We start from the raw sequence: 23,151 nt of genomic DNA on the forward strand, positions 1-23,151 counted from the left end.
AGATATGATTTTCCATGGGCTTTGGCTAGTAATGAACTTAGGCCAAATTTAAGGCACATCTCTTATGTTGAGTCTGTGTCCCTATCAAACACAAAGTCTTGTGTCCCTATCAAACACAAATTGAGTCTGTGTCCCTATCAAACACAAACTCTGTGTCGGTTTTATAAATCGATGTTAACATTAATTCTATATCTACCAAGATCACAATATTTTCTTCTGAAAAAAAACAAGATCACAATATTACAATTGAGAGTTTGGGACTCATTGATGGCAAAATCAAGATCAAAATGCCAGAAACTTGAGGTAGACAGGATGAGTGATCTACCAGAATCTCTTCTCATCCACATACTTTCGTTCCTTCCAACCCAAAAGGCAATCACCACAAGCATTTTGTCGAGCAGGTGGAAAGACCTTTGGACTCTCGTCCCAAAACTCGACATCAACACTGAAGAGCTCCACCCCATTGTCAAGCATGCGCATACTGTGTCCAGAATTTTTCACCTACACAAAACCCCATACCTCCGAACTTTTCGCCTCACATACAGTTGTGGTAACCGTTCTGATGTAGATGCGTGGATTAGCAACATTGCAGCGCGGAAAGTGGAAGAACTTGATCTCGAGATATATGATGATGAGTACTGGGATTTTGAGCGTTTGAGGTTGTACCACAGTCATGAAATTTTCTCTTGCAAGACATTAGTGGTTCTGAATTTGCGGAGCAGAATTGTGATTGATCCTCCTTCATCGTTTCAATTCCCAAGCTTAAAGATACTTGGTTTGTTCTATGTTGATTATAAATCAGACTCTTTTTCTGGGCTCCTCTCTGGCTGTCCTGTTCTTGAAGAATTGTCATTTGAAAGTGAATGCTTGGGGGGTGTTTTTAATCATAAAATATGTGTTCCTATGCTGAAACGCTTAAGTATAGCTATCGAAGTATCTGAATATGATTCTTTTAAATTATTAGACTACGATGATTCTGATTGCAGTTACAGAATTGAGATAAACACCCCAGCGCTTGAATACTTTAAGTTTAATGGTCATTTGAGTGAAGTCGTTTTCCTTCAAAAGCTAGACAACTTAGTTCAGGCAGATATTCATATTTGTACACTTAAAGCTGCCAATAGGATATTCAAGCTTCTTGCTGCATTCTATAATGTCAAATTTCTGTCATTATTTTCAGGTCACCCGGAGGTTAATGTCTCACTCCATTCTTTATTGAATTTATATTTTATAGATATTTTCTAGTACAAGCTTTGATGTTTGCTTCTTTTGATTATAATTTTTTTATGCAGTGTCTCTGCAACGGTTCTATTTACCCTTTCAAATTCCAAAATTTGCTCAGATTGGACTTTATGGCGAATGCATTAAACTGGCATGTGCTACAAGCCTTGCTCCGAAATACTCCTAATCTAGAAGTTCTTGATGTTATTAATACGGTTAGTTTACTTATGTGATGTATTTTTAGCTGATCTTGATGTTATTAATACGAATAATTGATATGCTTTGTATGTTGTCATCAGAGGCATGGTTCCAGTAATCACAAGTTATGCAGATGCAGGAAGAAGTCACCAAATGATCCTAATTTTCTGTCATCACACCTTACAACTTTTTATTATAGCGAATTTGGAGGATTGAAGGATGAAGTGGAATTTATAAAATATATTCTAAAAGAGGCAAGAGCCTTGAAGACAGCATCAATCAGAGTTAGAAATATTAAGCTAAAAAAAGGTGTTCTTCAGAAACTATCAATGATCCGAAGGCGCTCAATGACATCTCTTCTTACAGTTAAAAAATGAGGTAAACTTCTTTGACTTCTACTTAGCAACTAATTTCGAATGCACGCTGCAAATAATTTAATTGACGGAGAGAGAGAATCAATTATCCAAAGTCACTTCTTTTGATCAGGCTAAAGCATTGCTAAAGACATGTTCATGAATAAACTTTTGATACCTCTTTCTATGCCTGAAAGTTAAAATATAATTCTCTCAAGTTTTTTGTTTGATTGTGACAATTGAAATGGTAAAATAATTGAATGTCTTAGTTCAATTTGTGACCTCAAATGTTATAACCTTTGAAATACTTTAAAAAAAAAAAAAATTATTAATCAATCTTCACAAATATATGTTCTCTCACATATAACTCTTTGGTGGAACAGGTGCAAACTTCAGTCTAGTGATATGGGACCTCCATTACTTAAAATGACTGTGCCAACCTCGCTCCCTTCCCCCTCCCTTTTTGCCTTCCTTTTTCGAACTTGTTTTTCTCTTTCTTTCTCATTTTGTATGGTAAGTTGCAGAAACTGTAAGATACCCTATGTACCCAATAGGGGCTAGATATGATGAAATGCACTTGATGTAGACGAAATGATGACAAATATCCCCAAGGTAAATGTTCTTGGTAGGTTCTGCCTCATTTCTAGTTGTTTTTATCGAGTGTTGCAAGTCCTTTGTTTATTATTGAAAACCTTTTTAATATTGGAGGAAAAAGTTCTTGGTGATTTATTTTTAATTTAGAACTCATGTTAGGGATAATTTATAGTAGTCATAGTGACCCATTTTTTGCGTATTTAAACACATGGATCTCAAATGATGAGTTTGAATTTTGATAAGGAAGCTTCTAGATCCGAAAATGTTAAAAGTGGTTTGGATGTCTACTATGGTGATAAAGTTAGATGGTTGATGCAGAACCTGTTAGGTCATCGATTGCAACTAAAACAATTAATTTAAATCATGTCAACATGTATATTCCTAAATCCTAATGGATCATAATGGATAGGTTTTCATCTCACTCTTATACTTCTTCACATTTTTAATAACTTCAATTCTTTCACTATTATTTTCTGACTTTTGTTCTCCATTATCTAATTTCTGACACTAAAATACCCCCCCCCCCCCTCTTACTGTGAGAATATAAAATTTTGGCTAGATATGCAATAGGCATTTCAGATTTTTTAGTGTGGATGGAGAATATTTCACTTGTATCTGTATTACAAGCCGATTTAATAAGCTTACATTAATAAAATTTCCGGTTTTCCCCCTCAAAAAAGAAAAAAAAAAAAAGAGACCTCCCTCCCCTTAGTTACTTCACCTTTGTCTAACTTAGCTAAAAGCCCTCCCCCTTAGAGCATTTGCACAACATCACCATCTATGTTTTAAAAATCGGACCGAACTGGCCCGTCCAACTGATTCAACGGGAATTGGGAGTCAGTCCGATCCAGTAAAAACTCCTAAAACCGGTCAAAAACAAGGTTGAACCGGAAATTATTTAAAAAATGGTTAGACTCTCGGTTCAGTTTTTAAAACCCTGATCACCATATGCTAAAAGTAGCAAAAATTTTGGTAAACCAAACCCAAAAAATGCTTCGCATCAAGCTCCACAGAGTAACAAGAAAATTTAGTTATGAACAGTACCTCGCTCGAATTATTGAGGACTACTCATTGTCAAACCAAAATAAAACTATTTTGTATTTGTTCTCTCTCTCCAAAAATCCAAGTTGGCATTTAATTGTATTCTAATTTAGCCACAAATATCCTGATGGCAAGTGTCTCTGAAGTGCTTGTAGTTTACGTCAAACGTCATTTTTATATATAATTTTGTTATCAAACGTCGTTACATGTAAATAGTGAATTTTACAGTTGGAAGAAACGATAAAAGGAACGTCATTTTTGCGTGGACCGTAATGATTATAAAGCAAAGCTCAATGGAAGCCGAAGCACATGCAACTCAACTAGCATTGATAAAGCCAATCGAAATGGAACATAAATTGTAATAATCGAATGAGATGTTTTAAACGTGATTCTTCCTGTTTGGGAACTCCTTTATCACACTGCATTAGTCCATTAAGTTAAACATTGAAGAGATCAAAAGCTCTTTTAGAGTGTATTTGTTTAGAGGTGAAATAAAGTGGATGAAAAATAAGGGCTTCGTCCACGTTGCACTTTTTTTTTTTTTTCCTCTGATGTTGCTTGCCCCTTTTCTTTTTCTTTTTTTTTAAAAATTTTTTCCCTCCTCTGGACGTTCCCTGCCTCTTCTTCATTGTGTCTTTTTTTTTTTTTTAATTTACTAGGCAGGCTTGTCCAATATTCCTTCTTTTTTTTCAGCTGTGATTTTTTTATGGACATGATTTTTATTTTTTAATAAATTTAGGTGATTGCTTTTCTTTTTCTTTTTGGTTGTTTATCACTTTTTTGTTTTAATTGGACATCATTTTTTAACAAGGGTATATGTGTAAATTTATACAAACTTACTTTTTCTATCTTTTCATTTTTCCACTTCCAACCAAACAAAAAGGAGGGAAATTAAAATATTTTCTATCCTCCCACTTTTCTATCTCTCCAACCAAATGAACCCTTAGAGTTTGCTTGTTTGGAAAGATTTTAGGAAGGATGGAAAATTTAGGAGAGAAAAATGGATAGAGAAATTTCAATGGGTGTTTGGCTGGGAGGGGGAATGGAAAAAAATGTGGTGGAGCAAAAGTGTTTTCTTCCCGAGCCCATCAAAAAGTTTTTTCCACAAAATATAAAGAAAACTAGGGAGAGAAGCTCATTAACATGAGCTGCCCAAAATGCCCTTGCACATTCTTCTTTGCTAACATTTTTTGTTTCTTCTTTGTTACTATTCTATGCACATTCATGTTGTTTTGGATTTTTTGTTTCATCTCACTTTTCTTTTCTTTTTATTTATTTTGTTTTTATTACTTTCTTCTATAGTTCATTTCTCCCCTTTTTTTTTCTTTCTCTATTACTAATCTACACACGTTCATATTATTTTGGGGTTTTTTTTTTCATCTGATATTTCCTTTCTTGTTGTTTTTTTCCCGCCTGTTTTTGGTTCTAGCCTGTGCCTTTGAAATTTAAAAAAAAAGAAAGAAAAGTGAAATTTCCATGCATAATTTTTTAAATAAATAAATGTGTATAAAAAATTGTATTGTCATTTGTTTTATTTAATAGGGACATAATTGTAAATTTATACCAATTTTATTTTTTATAGTTTTCCATCTCTTCACTTTTTCATCCTCCCAACCAAACAAATATGAGAGAAAACTAAATCTTTTATATCCTCCAATTTTTCTATTCTTTCCTCATTTTCTATTATCTCACTTTTCCACCCATCCAACCAAACAGACCCTTAGTATTGCATGTTCTCCAACTAGGGTTTGAATTAGACATGGCAAAATAGGTCAGAATTTTCTGACCCGACCCTACCCGAACCAAAAAATACTCAACCCAAAGCCCTTTTTTTTTTACCCAAAGCAAAAATAGGTTGACCCGTGACTTGACCCGTGTTTTTTACGGGTCAACCCGACCCGACCCAAGACCCGAACCATTCTTTAAAACTTTCTTTTTGGTTAAAAAAATAATAAAATTAAGATAATATTGGTTTAATTGTTTGTTGTGAGTTTTAAAGATACAATTGAGATATCTACATAACTGTATATGCAAATTAATTAAAAGATGAATAGTTGAGTATTCTGTAATGAGTAAAAAATTTTAGATATCAAATAGCAAAATACATGCCAAAATAATTTGGTTACAGTAGAGTTAAAAACATAGATTTAAAATTGTGGACATGGGTGAGAAACATTCACAAGTGTGAAAATAGTGAAGCCAAAGTATCAAATTAGTATAAATTATGAATGTTTAGAACTATTTTTTAACAATTTATGTCCAAAATAAATGGTTTTTCAAAATAAATTATGATACTTCCTAAAGTGTGTGTTGCTTAACAATGATATGATATTCATAAAAGAGACCAGGTATAAATAAGTGAACAATCAAATTTTAATATATATCTCAAATTGAAATAGAGTGCTAAACACAATTGATAATAAATTATAAAATTAATTTTCAAGATTGTAAATTTCTTATATGTTTTTATTCTTTGTCAAATGAGTTATCCAATAAGTCATTTGTAATTTGGTTACAAATTTGGTTACAATAGAGTTAAAAACATAGATTTAAAATTGTGGACATATGTGAGAAACATTCACAAGTGTGAAAATGTGAAGCCAAAGTATCAAATTAGAATAAATTGTGAATGTTTAGACCTCTTTTTTAACAATTTATGTCCAAAATAAATGGTTTTTCAAAATAAATTATGATATTTCCTAAAGTGTGTGTTGTTTAAAAATGATATGATATTCATAAAAGAGACTAGGTATAAATAAGTAAACAATCAAATTTTAATATATATCTCAAATTGAAATAGAGTGCTAAACACAATTGATAATAGATTATAAAATTAACTTTCAAGATTGTAAATTTCTTATATGTTTTAATTCTTTGTCAAATGAGTTATCCAATAAGTCATTTGTAATTTGGTTACAAATTTGATTACAGTAGAGTTAAAAACATAGATTTAAAATTGTGGACATGTGTGAGAAACATTCATAAATGTGAAAATAGTGAAGCCAAAGTATCAAATTAGTATAAATTATGAATGTTTAGACCTATTTTTTAACAATTTATGTCCAAAATAAATGGTTTTTCAAAATAAATTATTATATTTCCTAAAGTGTGTGTTGCTTGACAATGATATGATATTCATAAAAGAGACCAGGTATAAATAAGTAAACAATCAAATTTTAATATATATCTCAAATTGAAATAGAGTGCTAACCACAATTAATAATAGATTATAAAATTAATTTTCAAGATTGTAAATTTCTTATATGTTTTTATTCTTTGTCAAATGAGTTATCCAATAAGTCATTTGTAATTTTGTTTTATATTTTGAAATGTTGATATTGTGTAGAAATAAAATTTGTGTATTTGTTTTACTTATCTTTGTGTTATTTTGTTTTAGATAGCAATGTTAGGATTTGTATAATTTTAAAATTATTGAATATGTATTAATAAGTTTATCTGAGTTCATTCTTGATATAAGTGATGAATTCAAAGTAAAGCATTTTACATCAAGCAATTTGTTGCATGACTTTCTAAATGGCCAAGACATGTTGTTTTCTTTATATATATATATATATGAGATAGGTTCAAGTTACACCTGGTATAACTCTAAAGGGTTACACATTTTTTAAACCATTGGATTTAAGTAGATTCAACGGTAAAAAAAAAAAAAAAAAAAAAAAAAAAAAAAAAAAAAAAAAAACTATCATTAATTTTAATATTTTAATTGATCTCATTTATTATCCATTATTTAATACATTTTATACTTATTTCTAAACCCAAAAAAAATTATACGGCTGACTCTTTCTTTCTCCACTGCACATCTCTCTCTCTTTCTCTCTGCACATTTTTTTCTCTATCTCCTCCAAGGCTCTTCCACCTCCATGGTCAAATCGCCAGCAACCCAAAAAAAAAAAAAAAAAAAAAAAAAACAAGCCACAGATGGTGCAGATTCAACAAATGGTGTAGTACTCGTTAATGGTAACGAGGCAAAACAAAAATGGTGTAGAATAATAAAGGAACCCATCTGCCTAAAAGCAATTGGTCATGGATGGAAATAGCGTCAACATCACAGAGGACGAGTGGATACGAATTCAACAGATGGAGCAATACTTGTTAATGTTTTGTCATTGGCATGGTAGCGCATTGAATTTTGTCATTGGACACATACTATAAAATTGTTTCTTAGCTTCAGTTATTAGCTTTTTTTTACTCTCTTTTTTAGCATATTCTGAGGTCTTATCCTCAAAATCTTTTGTACCATTGTGAATGTAGAAAAAACTGAAGTAATGATTATTACTGAGATTAATTTTTCTTTTCATTGTTCAAATTCAAAGAACTTAACATTAGCTTATAAAAAAAACTATATAATCACATCAAAGTAATTACAATCTCCAACCTATTATAATTTTAAAAGAATGGTTAAATTCAATCTCCTCAGAATCAAAGAGAACCAAGGACTGTAATACTTTCCAACTATAATTATCATCTACATGTTAAAGGACCAAAGAGAGAAATGCAGTGGAGAAAAACATGTACGGCAGGCTGTGGTTTTTTTTTTTTTTTTAGCTGCCGGCGACCTGGCATGGTTGTGGGGGTGGAAGAGCCATGGAGGAGAGAGAGAGAAAGAGTCAGCCGTACAAATCTTTTTGGGTTTAGAAATAAGTATAGAATGTATTAAATAAGGAATAATAAATGAGATTAATTAAAATATTAGCATTAATAATAGTTTTTTTTTACTGTTGGATCTACTTAGATCTAATGGTTTAAAAAAGGTGTAACTCTTTAAAATTCATCTGAAAAATATGAGTCAACCCAACCTGATTTGAACCCAACCCAACCTACCCGTTTTGCCATGTCTGGTTTGAATCACTTCTACTCTATTATTTATTGCAACTATAGATTTATTATCACTATTTAACAAAAATCTAGTAAGTTATAAAGGCTTTTGTCTCGGGACTTCAAAGGAAGACCACCTGCGTTGAAAAATAACAAAAAATATAGGCATAAATGATGAGAGAGTGGTTCAGCTCCCTATAAATGTAAGTTAAAGAGACTTGAAAGCTGAAAGGGATTCCACCTTCATTGAAAAATAGCGAAAGTTAGAAGGCTTAAATGTTGAAAAAGTGGTTCGGCTCACCTGTTAAATTCTACCTTGACACACGTTGAAAGGACCCAGTTATAAATCAAAACCCAACTTAGTTACTTCACCTTTATCTAATTTCTAACACTAACAGACCCCCCTCCCCTTAGTTACTTCACCTTTGTCTAACTTAGCTAAAGCCCCCGCCCTCCTCTCCTCCCCCCCTCTTAGAGCATTTGCACAACATCACCATATGCTAAAAGTAGCAAGTATTTTGGTAAACCAACCCAAAAAATGCTTCACACCAAGCTCGACAGAGTAACAAGAAAATTTAGTAAATGAGCAGTACCTCGCTCGAATTATCAAGGACTACTCATCGCCAAACCAAAATAAAATTATTTTTTTATTTTCTCTCTCTCCAAAAATCCAAGTTGGCATTTAATTGTATTCTAATTTAGCTACAAATATCCTGATGGCAAGTGTCTCTGAAGTGCTTTAATTTTATGTAAAATCTCATTTTTATATCTAATTTTGTTATCAAATGTCGTTACATGTAAATAATGAATTTTGTTGTTGGAAGAAACGATAAAAGGAACGTCATTTTTGCGTGGACCGTAATGATTATAGAGCAAAGCTCAATTAAGTCAATTGGAAGCCGAAGCATATGCAACTCAACTAGCATTGATAAAGCCAATCGAAATGGAACATAAATTGTAATAATCGAATGAGATGTTTTAAACGTGATTCTTCCTGTTCGGAACTCCTCTATCACATTGCATTAATCCATTACTTTAAACATTGAAGAGATCAAAAGCTCCTTTAGTATTGCATGTTCTCCAACTAGGGTTTGAAATTTGAATCACTTCTACTCTATTATCTATTTTGCAACTATAGATTTATTATCATTATTTTAAGAAAAGGCATTATCTCTTGAAAAACAAAAATCTAGTAAGTTATAAAGGCTTTTGTCTTGGGACTTCAAAGGAAGACCACCTGCATTGAAAAATAACAAAAATAGAGATATAGGCATAAATGATGAGAGTGGTTCAGTTCCCTAAAAAAGTAAGTTTAAGAGACTTGAAAGCTGAAAGGGATTCCACTTTCATTGAAAAATAGCCGAAGTTAAAAGGCTTAAATGTTGAAAAAGTGGTTCGGCTCCCCTGTTAAATTCTACCTTGACACTCGTTGATAGGTTCCAGTTATAAATCAAAACCCCAGTTTTCTTCAATCTTAGCAAAATCTTACTTCAAAATTCAAACCATTACCTCTTACAAACACTAGCCTTTGATGGCTGAATCAAAATCAAAACGCCAGAAACTTTTTGCTGAAAACGACGCAGTGGTCGACAGGATCAGTAATCTACCCAGGGCCAAAATGGCCAAATGGCCATAAAATTTCAACTATATAGTTAGTAGTTTTGGTTTCCAAATTATATTTTTTACTAGCATCTCGAGTTTAAGAGACTCGATTTAGGGTCCATAAATCGAGTTTTTGGGACTCGATTTTCATGGGTTGTTAATGTCTGATGTGGCACTTTTTTCAGGTGGCGTCTACATGGAAATCGAGTCTCTAAGACTAGATTTCTAACCCAAAAATAATATTATTAATGACCCAAAATGCAGAAATAGCGGAAAAAATGCAAAAAAAAAAAAAAAAAGAAAAGAAAGAAGAAGAAGAAATGGAGATCAGCTTAAGCCGACCCAGCGACCTAGGCGCCGCGACAGATCCAGGCCGGCGACCCATGCCCGGCTGACCAGGTCCCGCCTCTATGGGTTTTTTTTTTTTTTTTTTTCTCTCTGATGAACACGTTGTTGTGGTTTTCTTTTCCTGCTGTCCTTGTGGTTTTTTTTTTTGTTCTCTTTTTAAATGTAAATCGAGTCTTAGAAACTCGATTTCCATGTAGATGCATGTGGAAAAAGTGTCACATCAAATGTAAACAACTCATGAAAATCGAGTCCCAAAAACTCGATTTATAGACTCTAAATCGAGTCTATTAGACTCGAAATGCTAGTAAAAAATATAGTTTAAAAACCAAAACTACTAACTAAATAGTTAGAATTTAATGGCCATTTGGCCACCAGAATGTCTACTCATTCACATCCTATATTTCCTCCCAACCAAAGAGTCAATGGCCACTAGCATCTTGTCAAAGAGGTGGAAGCTCCTTTGGAGTCTGGTACCAAAACTCGAAATCAACAAATTAGAATTATTCTGTGAAACTGCAGATCATTTTTCCAGATTTTTGGATCTACACAAAGCACCGTACCTCCAGACTTGTCGCATTACATACGACTTTGCTGATTGCTGTTCCGATCTTGTTGATACATGGGTTAACAATGTTGCTGCGCGTGAAGTGGAAGAACTCGATCTTGTGATTAACCGTGATAATGACGAATGGAAACCTTTGGAGTTGCCTCATAGAGTTTATTATTGCAAGACATTAGTGGTTCTGAAGTTACTAGGCAGAATTATGATTGATCCTCCTCCGTCGTTTCAATTCCCAAGCCTAAAGAAACTTGGTCTATTCCGTCTTGCTTATAAATCCAACTCTTTTTTTAGGCTCCTCTCTGGCTGCCCTGTACTTGAAGATTTGTCATTTGAAAGAGAATATTCAGAGGGTGTTAACAATTACAAAATATGCGTACCTACGCTGAAAAGTTTAAGTATATCTCAATATGATTGTGTACAATTTGACTACGATAATGAGATAAACCCAGACAATGAACTTAATTACAAACTTGAGATACACGCCCCAGCTATTGAGTACTTTCAATTTAATGGTCATTTGGGCGATATCATTTTCCTTAAAGAACTAGGTAACTTAGTTCATGCAGATATTAATATTTGTACATTTGAAGCTGGAGAGCATTGGGAGGAGGAATGTTATGCAGATAGGGTATTCAAGCTTCTTGACACACTCTATAATGCCAAATTACTGTCATTTTTTTCTGGTTACTCAAAGGTGAGTTCCTTTATTTTTTTAATTTTTAAAGAAATTTTTGTTTTTCTTCAAATTTCAGGTCCTAAATTAAAGGCCTAATAGCCAGTTAAGGCCTCTTTGGATTGAGGAGGGAGGGAGGGGGAGCAAGAGGTAGTAGAGTAGAGTTGGCCGGATATTAGGCTAATTTCTGGCCAACTCTCCTCTACTTTCCCTCCGTTCCTTTCAATCCAAACGGACCATAATAAAGCCTCGTTCCCTATTGAATTTATGTTTTATACACATCCTGTAGTACAAGCTTTTATGTTGGCATGATTATAATTTTGTCGTGCAGTGTCTCAGCAATGGTTGTACTTATCCCTCCCAATTCCAAAATTTGGAACAATTAGACTTTATAGTGAATACGTGGAACTGGCATATGCTACAAGCCTTGCTCAAAAATTCTCCTAATCTAAAAGTTCTTGATGTTACTAATAAGGTTAGTTTACTTAATATGATGTATTTTTCACCGATCTTCCCTTAACTTACACTAATGATTTGGTTTGTATGTTGGCATCAATGTTGTCGTTCCCTTACACACAAGTTATGCTGGAAGAAGTCACCAGCTGATCCTGTTTGTCTGTCATCACACCTTGAAACTTTTTATTTTAATGAAGTTAAAGGTTTGGAACATGAAATGGAATTTGTAAAATACATTCTAAAAGAGGCAAGTATCTTGAAGCGCCCAATGACATGTCTTCTTACAGTTAATAAGGTATACTTCTTTGACTGGTACTTAGCATCTAATTTCAAAAGTATGCAGCAAATAATTTCAGTTTATTACAAACTCTCTTCACATGGTAGAGTTACATAACTCTTTTCTAGTTATTAATGTTTTTTTTTTTCCCCTTCTAAACTAATTGATTAACAGAGAGAGAGTCATTTAATAAAAGTACCTTGTGAGAAACCACCGAGCCTTGTGCCTGAGTGGTACCCGGGCCTTAGTGCCTTGTCAAGCTCAGGGGTTCGATCCCCCTATAAACCAATTACCCAGCAAAAAAAAAAAAGTACCTTGTGATAAAAATTGTTTCTTGGCTTTATAATAACTGACGTACTTTTTTTTTTTTTTTTTTTGAAAATATTGGGAGAAATTAAGACTTAGAACCTTTGAAATAGTTTATTTCCCCTATTAATCAACCTTCACAAATGTATGTATTCTCACAAATAAATCTTTTGTGTAACAGGTGCGAACTTCAATTTAGCGGCATAAGACCTCCATTACTTAACATGACCATGTGCCAAGCTTGCCTCTTCCCTCCTTTTGCCTTCCTTGTTTGAACTTGGTAAGAAACTCCATATACCCCAATAGGAGTTAAATATATTAAAATGCACTTTTTTCTGTAGACGAAATGGTGAAGATCTCCCAGGTAAATGTTTTTGGGAGAGTTTTCCTTATTGCTGGTTGTATTCATCAAGTACTACAAGAACTTTGTTTATTATTTAACTTCTTCCATTTTGGAGGAAATGTTCTTGGTGATCCTTGTTTAGTATATGAATTCATGATATAGATGGTTTATAGTAGTCATGATGACCCATTTTTAGGCTATCTGAGCACATATATCGTAAATGAGTTTGGAATTTGATATGGAAGCGGCTAGACCTAAAATGTTGAAGCAATTTTGATGCGAAATATGTCTGCTTTTTTTTGAGATCCAAACGATAGAATTGCATTAATATGGTAACGAAATACATACAATGGTGGGCCCAGGGAGGTGCCAAAAACAGAAATGGCTACGTAAATTATAGGAACATAACACATGCAAACACAGTGAAACAAAACGTAGAAGCCTAGTCTTGTCCCTGAGTGTCCATGAACCTCTGATACTCTGCAAGCAGTCCACACACCATGTCTGCTATCACCTTTGGGTGAGTTTGGTAGTGTTGGAAATAAAATTTGTTCCTCGCGGCCCATATAGCCCATGCTGTGACTGCCCATTTCTCCAACTCCTGCTGACTGAGCTTGCTCCGCATTTGCCGAAACAAGAGGAAGAAGTCGCTGACAACGTTGCTACACTTTTGGGTTCGGCCACTGAACAGAGCCCACACATTTTGGGCAAAAGGGCATTCCCATAAGATGTGGTGCACAGTCTCAGTATTATGAAGGCAGAATTCGCACCGTGTGTCCACATTCACTCGGCGTTGATGCAGCTTGTCTCTAGTTGGAAGACAGTTTGAAACAACTCTCCATAGGAACATCCTGACCTTCGGTGGCACTTTCAGATCCCATACTTTGTTCCAGGTTGGCCCATCCTCCCGAGCACCAGAGTGTTCTACCCAACTCTGCGTACTGGAGCGGAGAGCAACTCGATACGCAGTTTTTACCGAGAATTTTTGGGCTGCGTTTTCAATCCAAACAAGCGTGTCTTGGGACTGCAAATGGTCAAGTGGTATTGATAGAATCTCCTCCCTCGTCCTCTGGCTGAACATGGCATCAAGCTTCCCACGGTCCCACTGCCGAGCGTCTTCGTCTATGAGTTCACAAACTCTCATATCCAACACTGCCTCTGTTCGTGGTATTGGCTTGTGTGTGAGCCATTATGGGTGCACACTCCAATTGTTCTACCATTACCCACCCGCCACTTTGAGCCTCTAAAAATTATGTCCCTTGCTGCCAAAAGGCTTCTCCAAACAAAGGAAGGATTGTTCCCAACATTCGCCATCATGAAGGAGCTGTTTGGAAAATATCGAGCCTTGTAAACCTTGTAAAATAGTGAGTCCGTGTCATGGATTAGTCTCCATGCTTGCTTGGAAAGCATTGCCAAGTTAAAAGAATGGAGGTCACGAAAGCCCATTCCTCCCTCCTTTTTTTGTGTGCAAAGTTTCTTCCAATTTATCCAGTGGATCTTCCTTTCTTCTTTTGTTTGTCCCCACCAATACTTTGCTAGCAAGGAGTTGATGTTGTCACACATGGATTTGGGCAATTTGAATATGCTCATGGCATATGTTGGGATTGCTTGTGCCACCGTTTTAATTAGAACCTCTCGGCCAGCCTTTGAGATGAACTTCTCCTTCCATCCCATCACTCGTTTTGTAATCTTCTCTTGTAGGTCTTTGAAAGTGGCCACTTTTGATTTTCCACTAGCCATAGGCAAGCCAAGGTACTTGTTGGTTTGTGTCATTATTCTTCCCCCCAACATTTGCTGGATCAATGCTCTAACTTCCGGCTTTGTATTCTTACTAAAAAACAAGGTTGTCTTTTGGCGGTTGATGGCTTGACCCGAGGCTACTTCATATTGGCCCAAAATATGTAACAGCTGTTGGCATTCACCTACTGTGGCTTTACAAAAGAGGAGGTTGTCATCGGCGAATAGGAGGTGGGATATGCATACCCCATGTTGACTTGGCAAGATTCCATGTAACACTCGAGTTTCAACAGCTTTCCTTAATAATACCGATAGGCCCTCAGCACATAGGAGGAATAGGTAAGGAGATAATGAGTCTCCTTGCCTAATACCCCTAGATTGAGTAATGAAGCCCCTTGGTTCACCATTAATTAGGACTGAATAAGAGGCCGTTGTGACAGTCTCCATGGCTACTTGCACCAATCTTTGGTCAAACCCCAGTTTGCACATAATATTCTGCAAAAAATTCCAATCCACTCGGTCATAGGCTTTGCTGATGTCAAGCTTGACGCCATGTGCCCCACTTTGCCTCTTCTTCTATTTCTCATTCTGTGTAGTAGCTCATATGCAACTGTTATGTTGTCAATAATAAGACGGTTTAGCACAAATGCACTCTGAGATTCAGAAATAACATTAGGCAAAATATATTTTAAACGATTTGCAATAACCTTGGAAATTATCCGCGAGAAAACATTACTCAAACTAATAGGTTTATAGTCCACTAAGTGTGTGGGGTCCTTCTTTTTTGGAATTAGGACAATGTGTGTATGGTTCATTTTCTTCAGCATATGACCTGAGTGCAAAACTGATAAGACAGCTTTAGTGACATCATGACCTACAATATGCCAGTATTTCTGAAAGAAAAAGGGAGACATACCATCTGGCCCTGGTGCTTTTGATGGGTGCATTTGGAAAAGGGCAGTACAGACTTCATCAGGAGTGTACCGCTGGGTGAGTCTGTCATTCATTTATGGGGTGACCCGTCTTTCAACAGCTTGTACAACACCTTCAATATTGACTGTTGAGGTTGCTGCAAACAGGTCCTTGAAATAAGATTCGGCCACCCTGGCTATACCATCCTTCGTATTGCACCACCGACCCTCTCGATCGAATACACCATGGATATGGTTTTTGCGTTGGCGTTGGCTGGCCCGATTATGGAAATACTTCGTGTTCTTGTCTCCAGCAGGTAGCCAAATTGATCGAGACCGTTGTCGCCAGAATAGCTCATCCTGGTGAATCAGGTTGCTAATGTCAGCTTTGAGTTCTTTAATTGAGCTGATATAGTCGACATTATCTTGTAAGCAAAGTTCCTCCAATAATTTTTGTTTTTCCTGCAATTGCATGTTAGAGGATCCAGAAACCTCACGGCCCCAATCAACTAGAGCAAACATGCATTTTTTTATTTTTTCGAACAGCATCGCCATTGGGCTACCAGGGGTCACCTCGGTCTCGCAAGCCATCTGGATGACATTAACACAGTCAAGGTGAGTGGCCCATCTCTCTTCAAACCGATGTGGTATTTTTTTCTTTTTGGCCTGCCTCTAGGTTTGTATGGTGATGAGGATTGGTATATGATTAGAATACGCTACTTATAGGTGAGCGACATGGCTGTGGAGGAATTTATCTCTCCATAGCATCGTAGCGCATGCCCTGTCCAATCTTTCTTGCACATAAGCATCTCCCTCCCGACCGTTATTCCAAGTAAAGATATTACCTTGGAAGCCCAGGTCCGCCAAACCACAGTGTAGGAGTGCCATCCGAAAGTGCTGCATTGGGGCCAGTGGCTTTGGTAGTCGACCCTGCTTCTCTTCTGATTGGAGGATCTCGTTAAAGTCCCCAAAGCAAAGCCAGGGTGCTGAGTGCCTAGAGTGGAGATGTTTCAAGAGTTTCCATGAATCCTACTTTCGTTGCTCCTCAAGCCATCCGTAAAAACCTGTCAATCTCCATGGGTTTGCTGGGTCATCCATAATAAGCGCATCAATATGATTTAAGGTAAAAGTTTGGACATGCAACTCAATTTCTTCCATCCATAGTAAAGCCAACCCTCCACTACGATGAATACTAGGTACCACAAACATACTTCGATACGGTAAACCAGCTTGAATCTGTTTCATCTCTGATACGGACTGTTTTGTTTCCATAAGAAACAAGATTTTGGGAGCTTTTTCCCTCACAAGATGAGAGAGCACATCCACTGCACGTTGGTTCCCAAGCCCCCGACAGTTCCAGCTTATGATTTTCATTGTTCTCGGCGGGGCTTTCCAGCAGCCTCCACTGTTTTGATGATGATATTTTCTGGGTTACACTCCATGGCTTTACTTCTCTTTTCATTCTGTTTCAGTTCTTCTTCCAAAGGTAGGTTGTTCTCAGGCTTGTCTCTTTTTAATTTGCGGCTTATAATTTCTTTAGCGTCTGTGTGGGTTTGGGTTATTTTGTGGCATGATATTTTGTTCCAGAAGTTTTATTTCCATAGATACGTGGTTTGTGTTTCTTGCCCATGCATGGTGGGCTCTCACGTGGTTTGTTGGTGTAAGTTTGAAGTGGGTCACGTGGCTGGGTTAGATGAGTTGGGAGTGGGTCATACGGCTGGTTTAAGTGATTTAGGAGTGGCTGGTTAACGTGGGTTTGGGGTGGGTCACGTGGCTGCTGGTTTGAGTGGCTTGGGAGTGGGTCACGTGGCTGGTTTATGTGAGTTGAGAGTGTGTCACGTGCCTGTTGTTCATCATACTTAACTGGCACATTGATGAGGCTTGGGTCCAACGAATCGGCTGCCATAATTCTGGACCCGTTAATCTCCATTCCCGTGATTTCAGTTCGCCCATAATCATCAGCATTGATGTGGTCGGTTTCCTGAAATTGCGTTCCAAGTAAATGCTCAGACGTTACAGCCGCAATCATTGATTGCTTGGTTGTCTAAGTAATCGACCTATGGGAGTCATAATTGCTTTTAATGCCGGTGACGTCAGCAGTCTCCACATGGGTTGTGGTTCGGCTCCTTGTCTCCAGCGTCGTTTGTTGCATAGATGGGCTGCTGGTTGTCCGATTTGATGCACTCTCCTTCCTCCGTACTCCAGCCTTCAACCATTCCCCATACATTCTCGCCATCTGCTGTGTGGGTCCTGGAGATGGACAGTCCTTCATCTCATGGCCGAATCTCCCACATTGGTAGCACAACCCCACCAACCTCTCGTACTTAAAGCCCACACGTACTTGGTCGCCCTTCGGGTTAGCAACCCACCCTCCTCGCCGAATTGGTTTCTCCAGTGGAAGCTCGACCCTGATCCTGATGAAGTGCGCTTGGTCGGATAGGAATGTTTTCTTGTCCACCTCCACAACGTGCCCCAAACCTTTACCGTTTTCCGAGCCAGCCTCTTCGTTCATCAAGTCGAACGGCAGTCCCCACACTTGGACCCATATAGGGAGAGCTGAAAAAATCACTGAGTTGGTTGTCATACCCCTTTCCCACCGTCGGAGGACTAACAAGATATTGTCGAAACTCCATGGACCGTTGTTCAATACCCATGTTAGTTGGCTCTCAAGTTTGAATCTAAACTGAAACAGCCCCTCTCCCATGTCCACTATTCGCAAATCATTCCCTAGTTTCCACACCGTCCTTAGTAGTGCTTTTGCTGCCCTCTGGTTGTAAGGACGAGTAGTAAGAAAACGGCCTAATAAGGTGAGGGAACAGTCTTCAATGTTTTTCTCTCTACTGGTGGACCGAATGTGCACTACTTCACCTTCTTCCTCTGTGAGTTGCATGTTTTGTAATCGGTCAATGAATTCTTGGTCCATGTTATGTGTTTTGGAAGTCCACTGTGTGTACACAGTGGAAAGGAAGACTCACCTGAGCGTGAGAGAAAAAGCTCCTACGTAGAGGAGAAAAAGATACTAAAAATATTTTAAAACTGAAATATGTCTGCTATAATGACATGAATTAGAAGGTTGATGCAGAACCTATTAAATTATCCATTGCAATAGAAATAGTGAATTAAAATCATGTCAACATTTGTGTATTCCTATATGGAACCATAATGGACAGGTTTCCCGTTCATCTTATAATCTTTTCACTTTTTTTTATCGCTTTGATTATGATTTCGCTATTATTCTCTTCCTCTTTTGTCCTCCTTTTGCAATGTAGACAGTTTGAAAATATTACTCACTTTTCTGCGTCTATAGGACAAATAAAAATTTGTGACTTCTTTGGATCTGAATGTACGTACCATATGCATTTACGCTAATTCTACTTCTCTCTTTCCACTTCTTCTTTCTTAGTTTCTTCTGGGTGATTCTCTTGTATACTCCTTTGAGTACTTGAGATTCCTCGACATAATATTTCAAAATCAATAAAAATCTTCCTCTTTAGTTTGGCAATAGTTTGTATGTTTGTGTTACGATAGTTTATTTAGAATTTCAAGTGATCATAGTAACAATAATATTTTTCCGAAAATGTTTTATAGCGAAACAAAACTTAAGGTACATGATGTGCATGAAATATATACAATAAAGTACTCACATATCTACATATTTATCCTTACTTTTATGTTATTTTATGACTAATTATATAATATCTTTGTGTTGTAGGTAACAAGGGTTTTACATGCAAAGTGGGGCTAGGTCAATTGAACCAAGCCAACTTACATTCAGCCAGGCATGAATTCAAGAAAAGACCAACCCAATTAAATTTAAGTCCAATTGGAGCAAGGAATCAAAGGAAATTTGCACCAAATCCAAGTCCAATTCGGATTAGGATTCCAGACTGCACTCAGTTAGTATTTTTGGCATAACTTTCGGCTCAGATGTCTAATTGAGATAATTTAAGTTGGCTGGAACGATAACCTAAAGGGCTACAACTTTGTTGTTCACCAAAAGTCCAAATTCTGACGTTAAATGGGCCAAAATAGTTGGTTAAGTGAAGCCTAAAAATCTGGGATTTTCTCCAAACAAGAATTCAACTTGTAATAGGATTCCTTGAACTATTTAAGGGCTCTTTAGGGAAAAATTCAGGGAGGCTAATGCTAGGGCTGAGGGCTGAATGTATAGAAAGTGCGGCAATTTCTTTGGTTTTCTTCCATGATAGTTAGTTTTATTTTATTTGTCTAGTTTAATGTTTAGTATTTTATTTTTGTGTTTTCTTTCAATTACTATGAGTAGCTAAATTTATAATTAAGGTTGAGGATGAAACCTTGTTAAGGATTATCAATAATATTTATGTGATTTGATTTTTCCCACAATAGTTGTTCTTTAATGATTTAAATTTGTTCTTGCTTCATATCAATTTACTAAGATGAGATTCTACATATGAGTTCAATCATGTTTTTCTCATGATTTAGGATTTGTCTTAATTAATTGAATGCTTGGTTTATTAATTCTTGATTATAAAATTGGATATCGCTTGTGATTTGTTTGGCTACGGATACAATTGATGATTTGATTTTATACTTAAGAAGCGAAGAAGAACATGCTTTTGATTTTTAAAATAAGGATTTTAATGATGATATTTTCCATGATAGCAAGATTGATTTCTAGATTATCATGCAATGGTTAGGAAAAATTAATGATCATAAATATATGTTAATATGATTTACAAGACGGATTCCAAAACCTTAATTCCTTTCTCTTGATTGTTTGCATCTTTTCATTATTTTATATCTTTTGCTTAGTTTAACTATTTGCTTAATTTTATTATTTGTTTAGTTTATTTAATTGCAAACAACCAATTTTTATTAAACTAGATTAGGATTAATTTATCTTTTGCTTAGTTTAACTATTTGCTTAATTTTATTATTTGTTTAGTTTATTTAATTGCAAACAACCAATTTTTATTAAACTAGATTAGGATTAATTTGGTTAAGGTTTAATTAATTTTCCTACGTTCATATAAGTCCCTGTGGGTTCGACCTCGTTCTTGTCCAACTATACTTCGGTACAGTTCGTACACTTGCGAGTATTTTAAAATTTCACAACAGTACATGTAATTTATAAATGTAAAAAGTTAACAGATGCTCTAAGAGCATTGGTTCAATTCAAGGCTTTTGTCTAATTGTTGTCATTAAGTTTGCAATTAACTAATGAAAAAAAATATATTTTTTTGCGAAATAAAAAAAATCTCACATAAAAAATCTATAAAATATTTCTATTAATTTTATTGATTTTTTTTTTTTTATCAAGTGAGAAAAATATTCTTTTAATGGAAAATTTTCAACGAAATTGTACAAAATGGCTAAATTGAATAAATTTGAAAGTTAGGTACTGAATTAAATGAAAGTAAAGTAAAAAGATTGAAATGAATTTTAGTAAAATTTAGAGAGTGTAATTTGTATTTTAAACTAAAATTAAAATTGGCGAAAATGGCAAAATGGCCATCAAATTCTAACTATTTAGTTAATAGACCCCTTTTGAAACTATATAGCTTATTAGCAATTCGAGTTTGAGAGTCTCGATTTTGGATTCCAAAATCGAGTCTCTAAGACTCGATTTTCATCATATTTCAATTGCAAAACTCGATTTATAAGCCTAAAATGAAATCAGATACAGAAGAAAAAAAAAAAAAAAAAAAAAAGACGACTAAGAAAAAACCCAGAAAAAATCAGATCCACCCAGGCCGCGGCGAACCTCAGGCAGCGCGAGCCTGACGGCCTGACTCGCGTGGCCAGGCTCGCGCGCGGCCAGGGGTCGCGCGGCCAGGCTCGCACGCGGCCAGGTCGCACGAGACCTGCCCAAGTCGCGCGACGGCCTGGCCGCGCGACCCAGGTCGCGCTGCCCAAGTCGCGCGACGGCCTGGCCGCGCGACCCAGGTCGCGCTGCCCAGGTCGTGCGACCCAGGTCGCGCTGCCCAAGTCGCGCGACCCAGGTCGTGCGGCCTCTGATCTGGTCTCCCTCTCTCTGATCTAGTCTCCCTCTCCCTGATCTGATCTGACTCTTTCTCCCTCTGTGATCTGATCCGATCCGGTGAGGTGAGGCTACGCTTGAAACTCAAAGTTTAAAAAAAAAAAAATTTGTTTGTAAATCGAGTCTCTCAAACTCGAATTGCTAATAAGCTATATAGTTTCAAAATGGGTCTATTAACTAAATAGTTAGAATTTGATGGCCATTTGGCCATTTTCGCCATTAAAATTCCTTAAACATAGAACACTTTTTCTTTTTTTTTGATAATTTAGCACACTCCATCTAATCCTTAATCGTATAGATGTATTTATTTATTTAAAATCTTAATTTTTTTTATTAGGAAGCACTTTTTTTTTTTGCGAGAGAGTTTCAACCTATGACGTTTTTGGTATAGACAAAGATTAAATCCTAGATTTCATATTCAACCATTAAAGATTTTATCAATTAAGGTAATTAGAAGTCAGAAACCCACAAAAAGAATAAAAAGTTAAGAGCATATACAATTTAAACGTGAGTATGTGACATAGTGGGAGAAACGTGTGTTTGTAAAACTCTTAAATTTAGAATTAAATTTTTTAAAAAAGGATAATATTAACATATTGAAAATTCCAGCCCAAACTGGAGAATCCTGTTACTCAATTGAATCATCGATTCAATTCTTCTTACCATATTATGCATGGCAGAATCAAACTCAAAACACGGCAAACTTTCTACCAAGAAAATGACAATGCTAGACAGGATTAGTGATCTACCAGAATGTCTTCTCATCCACATCCTTTCGTTTCTTCCAACCAAAACACAATGGCCACTAGCATTTTATCTAGCAGGTGGAAGCTATACTTTGGACTCTCGTCCCAAAACTCGACATTGCCAGAGAAACATTCGACACTGTCAGCAGTTGTGTGCATATTGTGTCCAGAATTCTTGATCAACACAATGCACCGTATCTCCAGACTTTTCGCTTCACGCACAACTTTTGTCCATGCTGTTCTAGTCTTGTCAGAACATGGATCAACAATGTTGCTTCACGTATAGTGGAAGAACTCGATCGATCTTGATATTTACTATCATAATGGTAGTTGGAAACCTTTGAAGTTGCCTTGTGGTGTTTTCTCTTGCAGTACATTAGTGGTTCTTAAGTGATAAGGCAAAATTAACTAAGATTGACAATCTTAATTAGGAGGATCAATCATAATTAATCTTAATCAATTATTCTAGTGAAATTGAAGGATCGGAGCATGAAATGGAATTTATGAAATATATTCTAAAAGGGGCAAGAGTCTTGTAGACATCAACAATTAGTGTCGGAAATATTGAACTAAAGGAAACTGTCTTTGAGAAACTATCTATGACATGTGTTCTTAAAGTTAATGAGGTATACTTCTTTGACTGTGCTTAGCAACTAATTTTGAAGGCATACTTAATTTTTGTTTATTATAGACACTAGAGATAACCCTTTTCTGGTTAATAATAATCTTTCATATTTTGTCCCTTTCTAAATTATATGATGGAGAGGGAAAGAGTAAATTGTCCAAAATACCTTCTATTGATAAAATTTGTTTCTTGGCTTTGTGAAAATGGATGAACAAAGCGTCCATGTGACAAGATAAGTTTCGTTGATTCTTGAATTAGGCTAAAACTTTGATGAAGAATTGTTCAAGAATAAACTTTTGATAG

At 35.9% G+C, this 23,151-nt stretch overlaps 3 protein-coding genes across 3 annotated transcripts; 2 read left to right on the forward strand and 1 right to left on the reverse strand.

Annotated features, from left to right (window-relative positions):
- The first annotated feature begins 302 nt into the window (after positions 1-302).
- LOC115990907 (F-box/LRR-repeat protein At3g26922-like) lies at positions 303-1,796 on the forward strand. The gene is made up of 3 exons (XM_031114673.1): positions 303-1,191; positions 1,293-1,436; positions 1,521-1,796. Exons 1-3 carry the CDS (start codon positions 313-315, stop codon positions 1,794-1,796), a joined length of 1,299 nt encoding a protein of 432 aa, XP_030970533.1. The 5' UTR covers positions 303-312.
- Positions 1,797-10,615: 8,819 nt separating this feature from the next.
- Positions 10,616-13,047, forward strand: LOC115990908 (putative FBD-associated F-box protein At5g56700). The gene is made up of 4 exons (XM_031114674.1): positions 10,616-11,449; positions 11,760-11,903; positions 12,009-12,179; positions 12,973-13,047. Exons 1-4 carry the CDS (start codon positions 10,616-10,618, stop codon positions 13,045-13,047), a joined length of 1,224 nt encoding a protein of 407 aa, XP_030970534.1.
- A 4,455-nt stretch (positions 13,048-17,502) lies between these two features.
- On the reverse strand, positions 17,503-18,381 carry LOC115990909. The gene has a single exon (XM_031114677.1). It carries the CDS (start codon positions 18,379-18,381, stop codon positions 17,503-17,505), a length of 879 nt encoding a protein of 292 aa, XP_030970537.1.
- Between the last annotated feature and the right edge of the window lie 4,770 nt (positions 18,382-23,151).

This window comes from Quercus lobata, chromosome 5, assembly GCF_001633185.2.
Source record: "Quercus lobata isolate SW786 chromosome 5, ValleyOak3.0 Primary Assembly, whole genome shotgun sequence".
Taxonomy (NCBI): domain Eukaryota; kingdom Viridiplantae; phylum Streptophyta; class Magnoliopsida; order Fagales; family Fagaceae; genus Quercus; species Quercus lobata.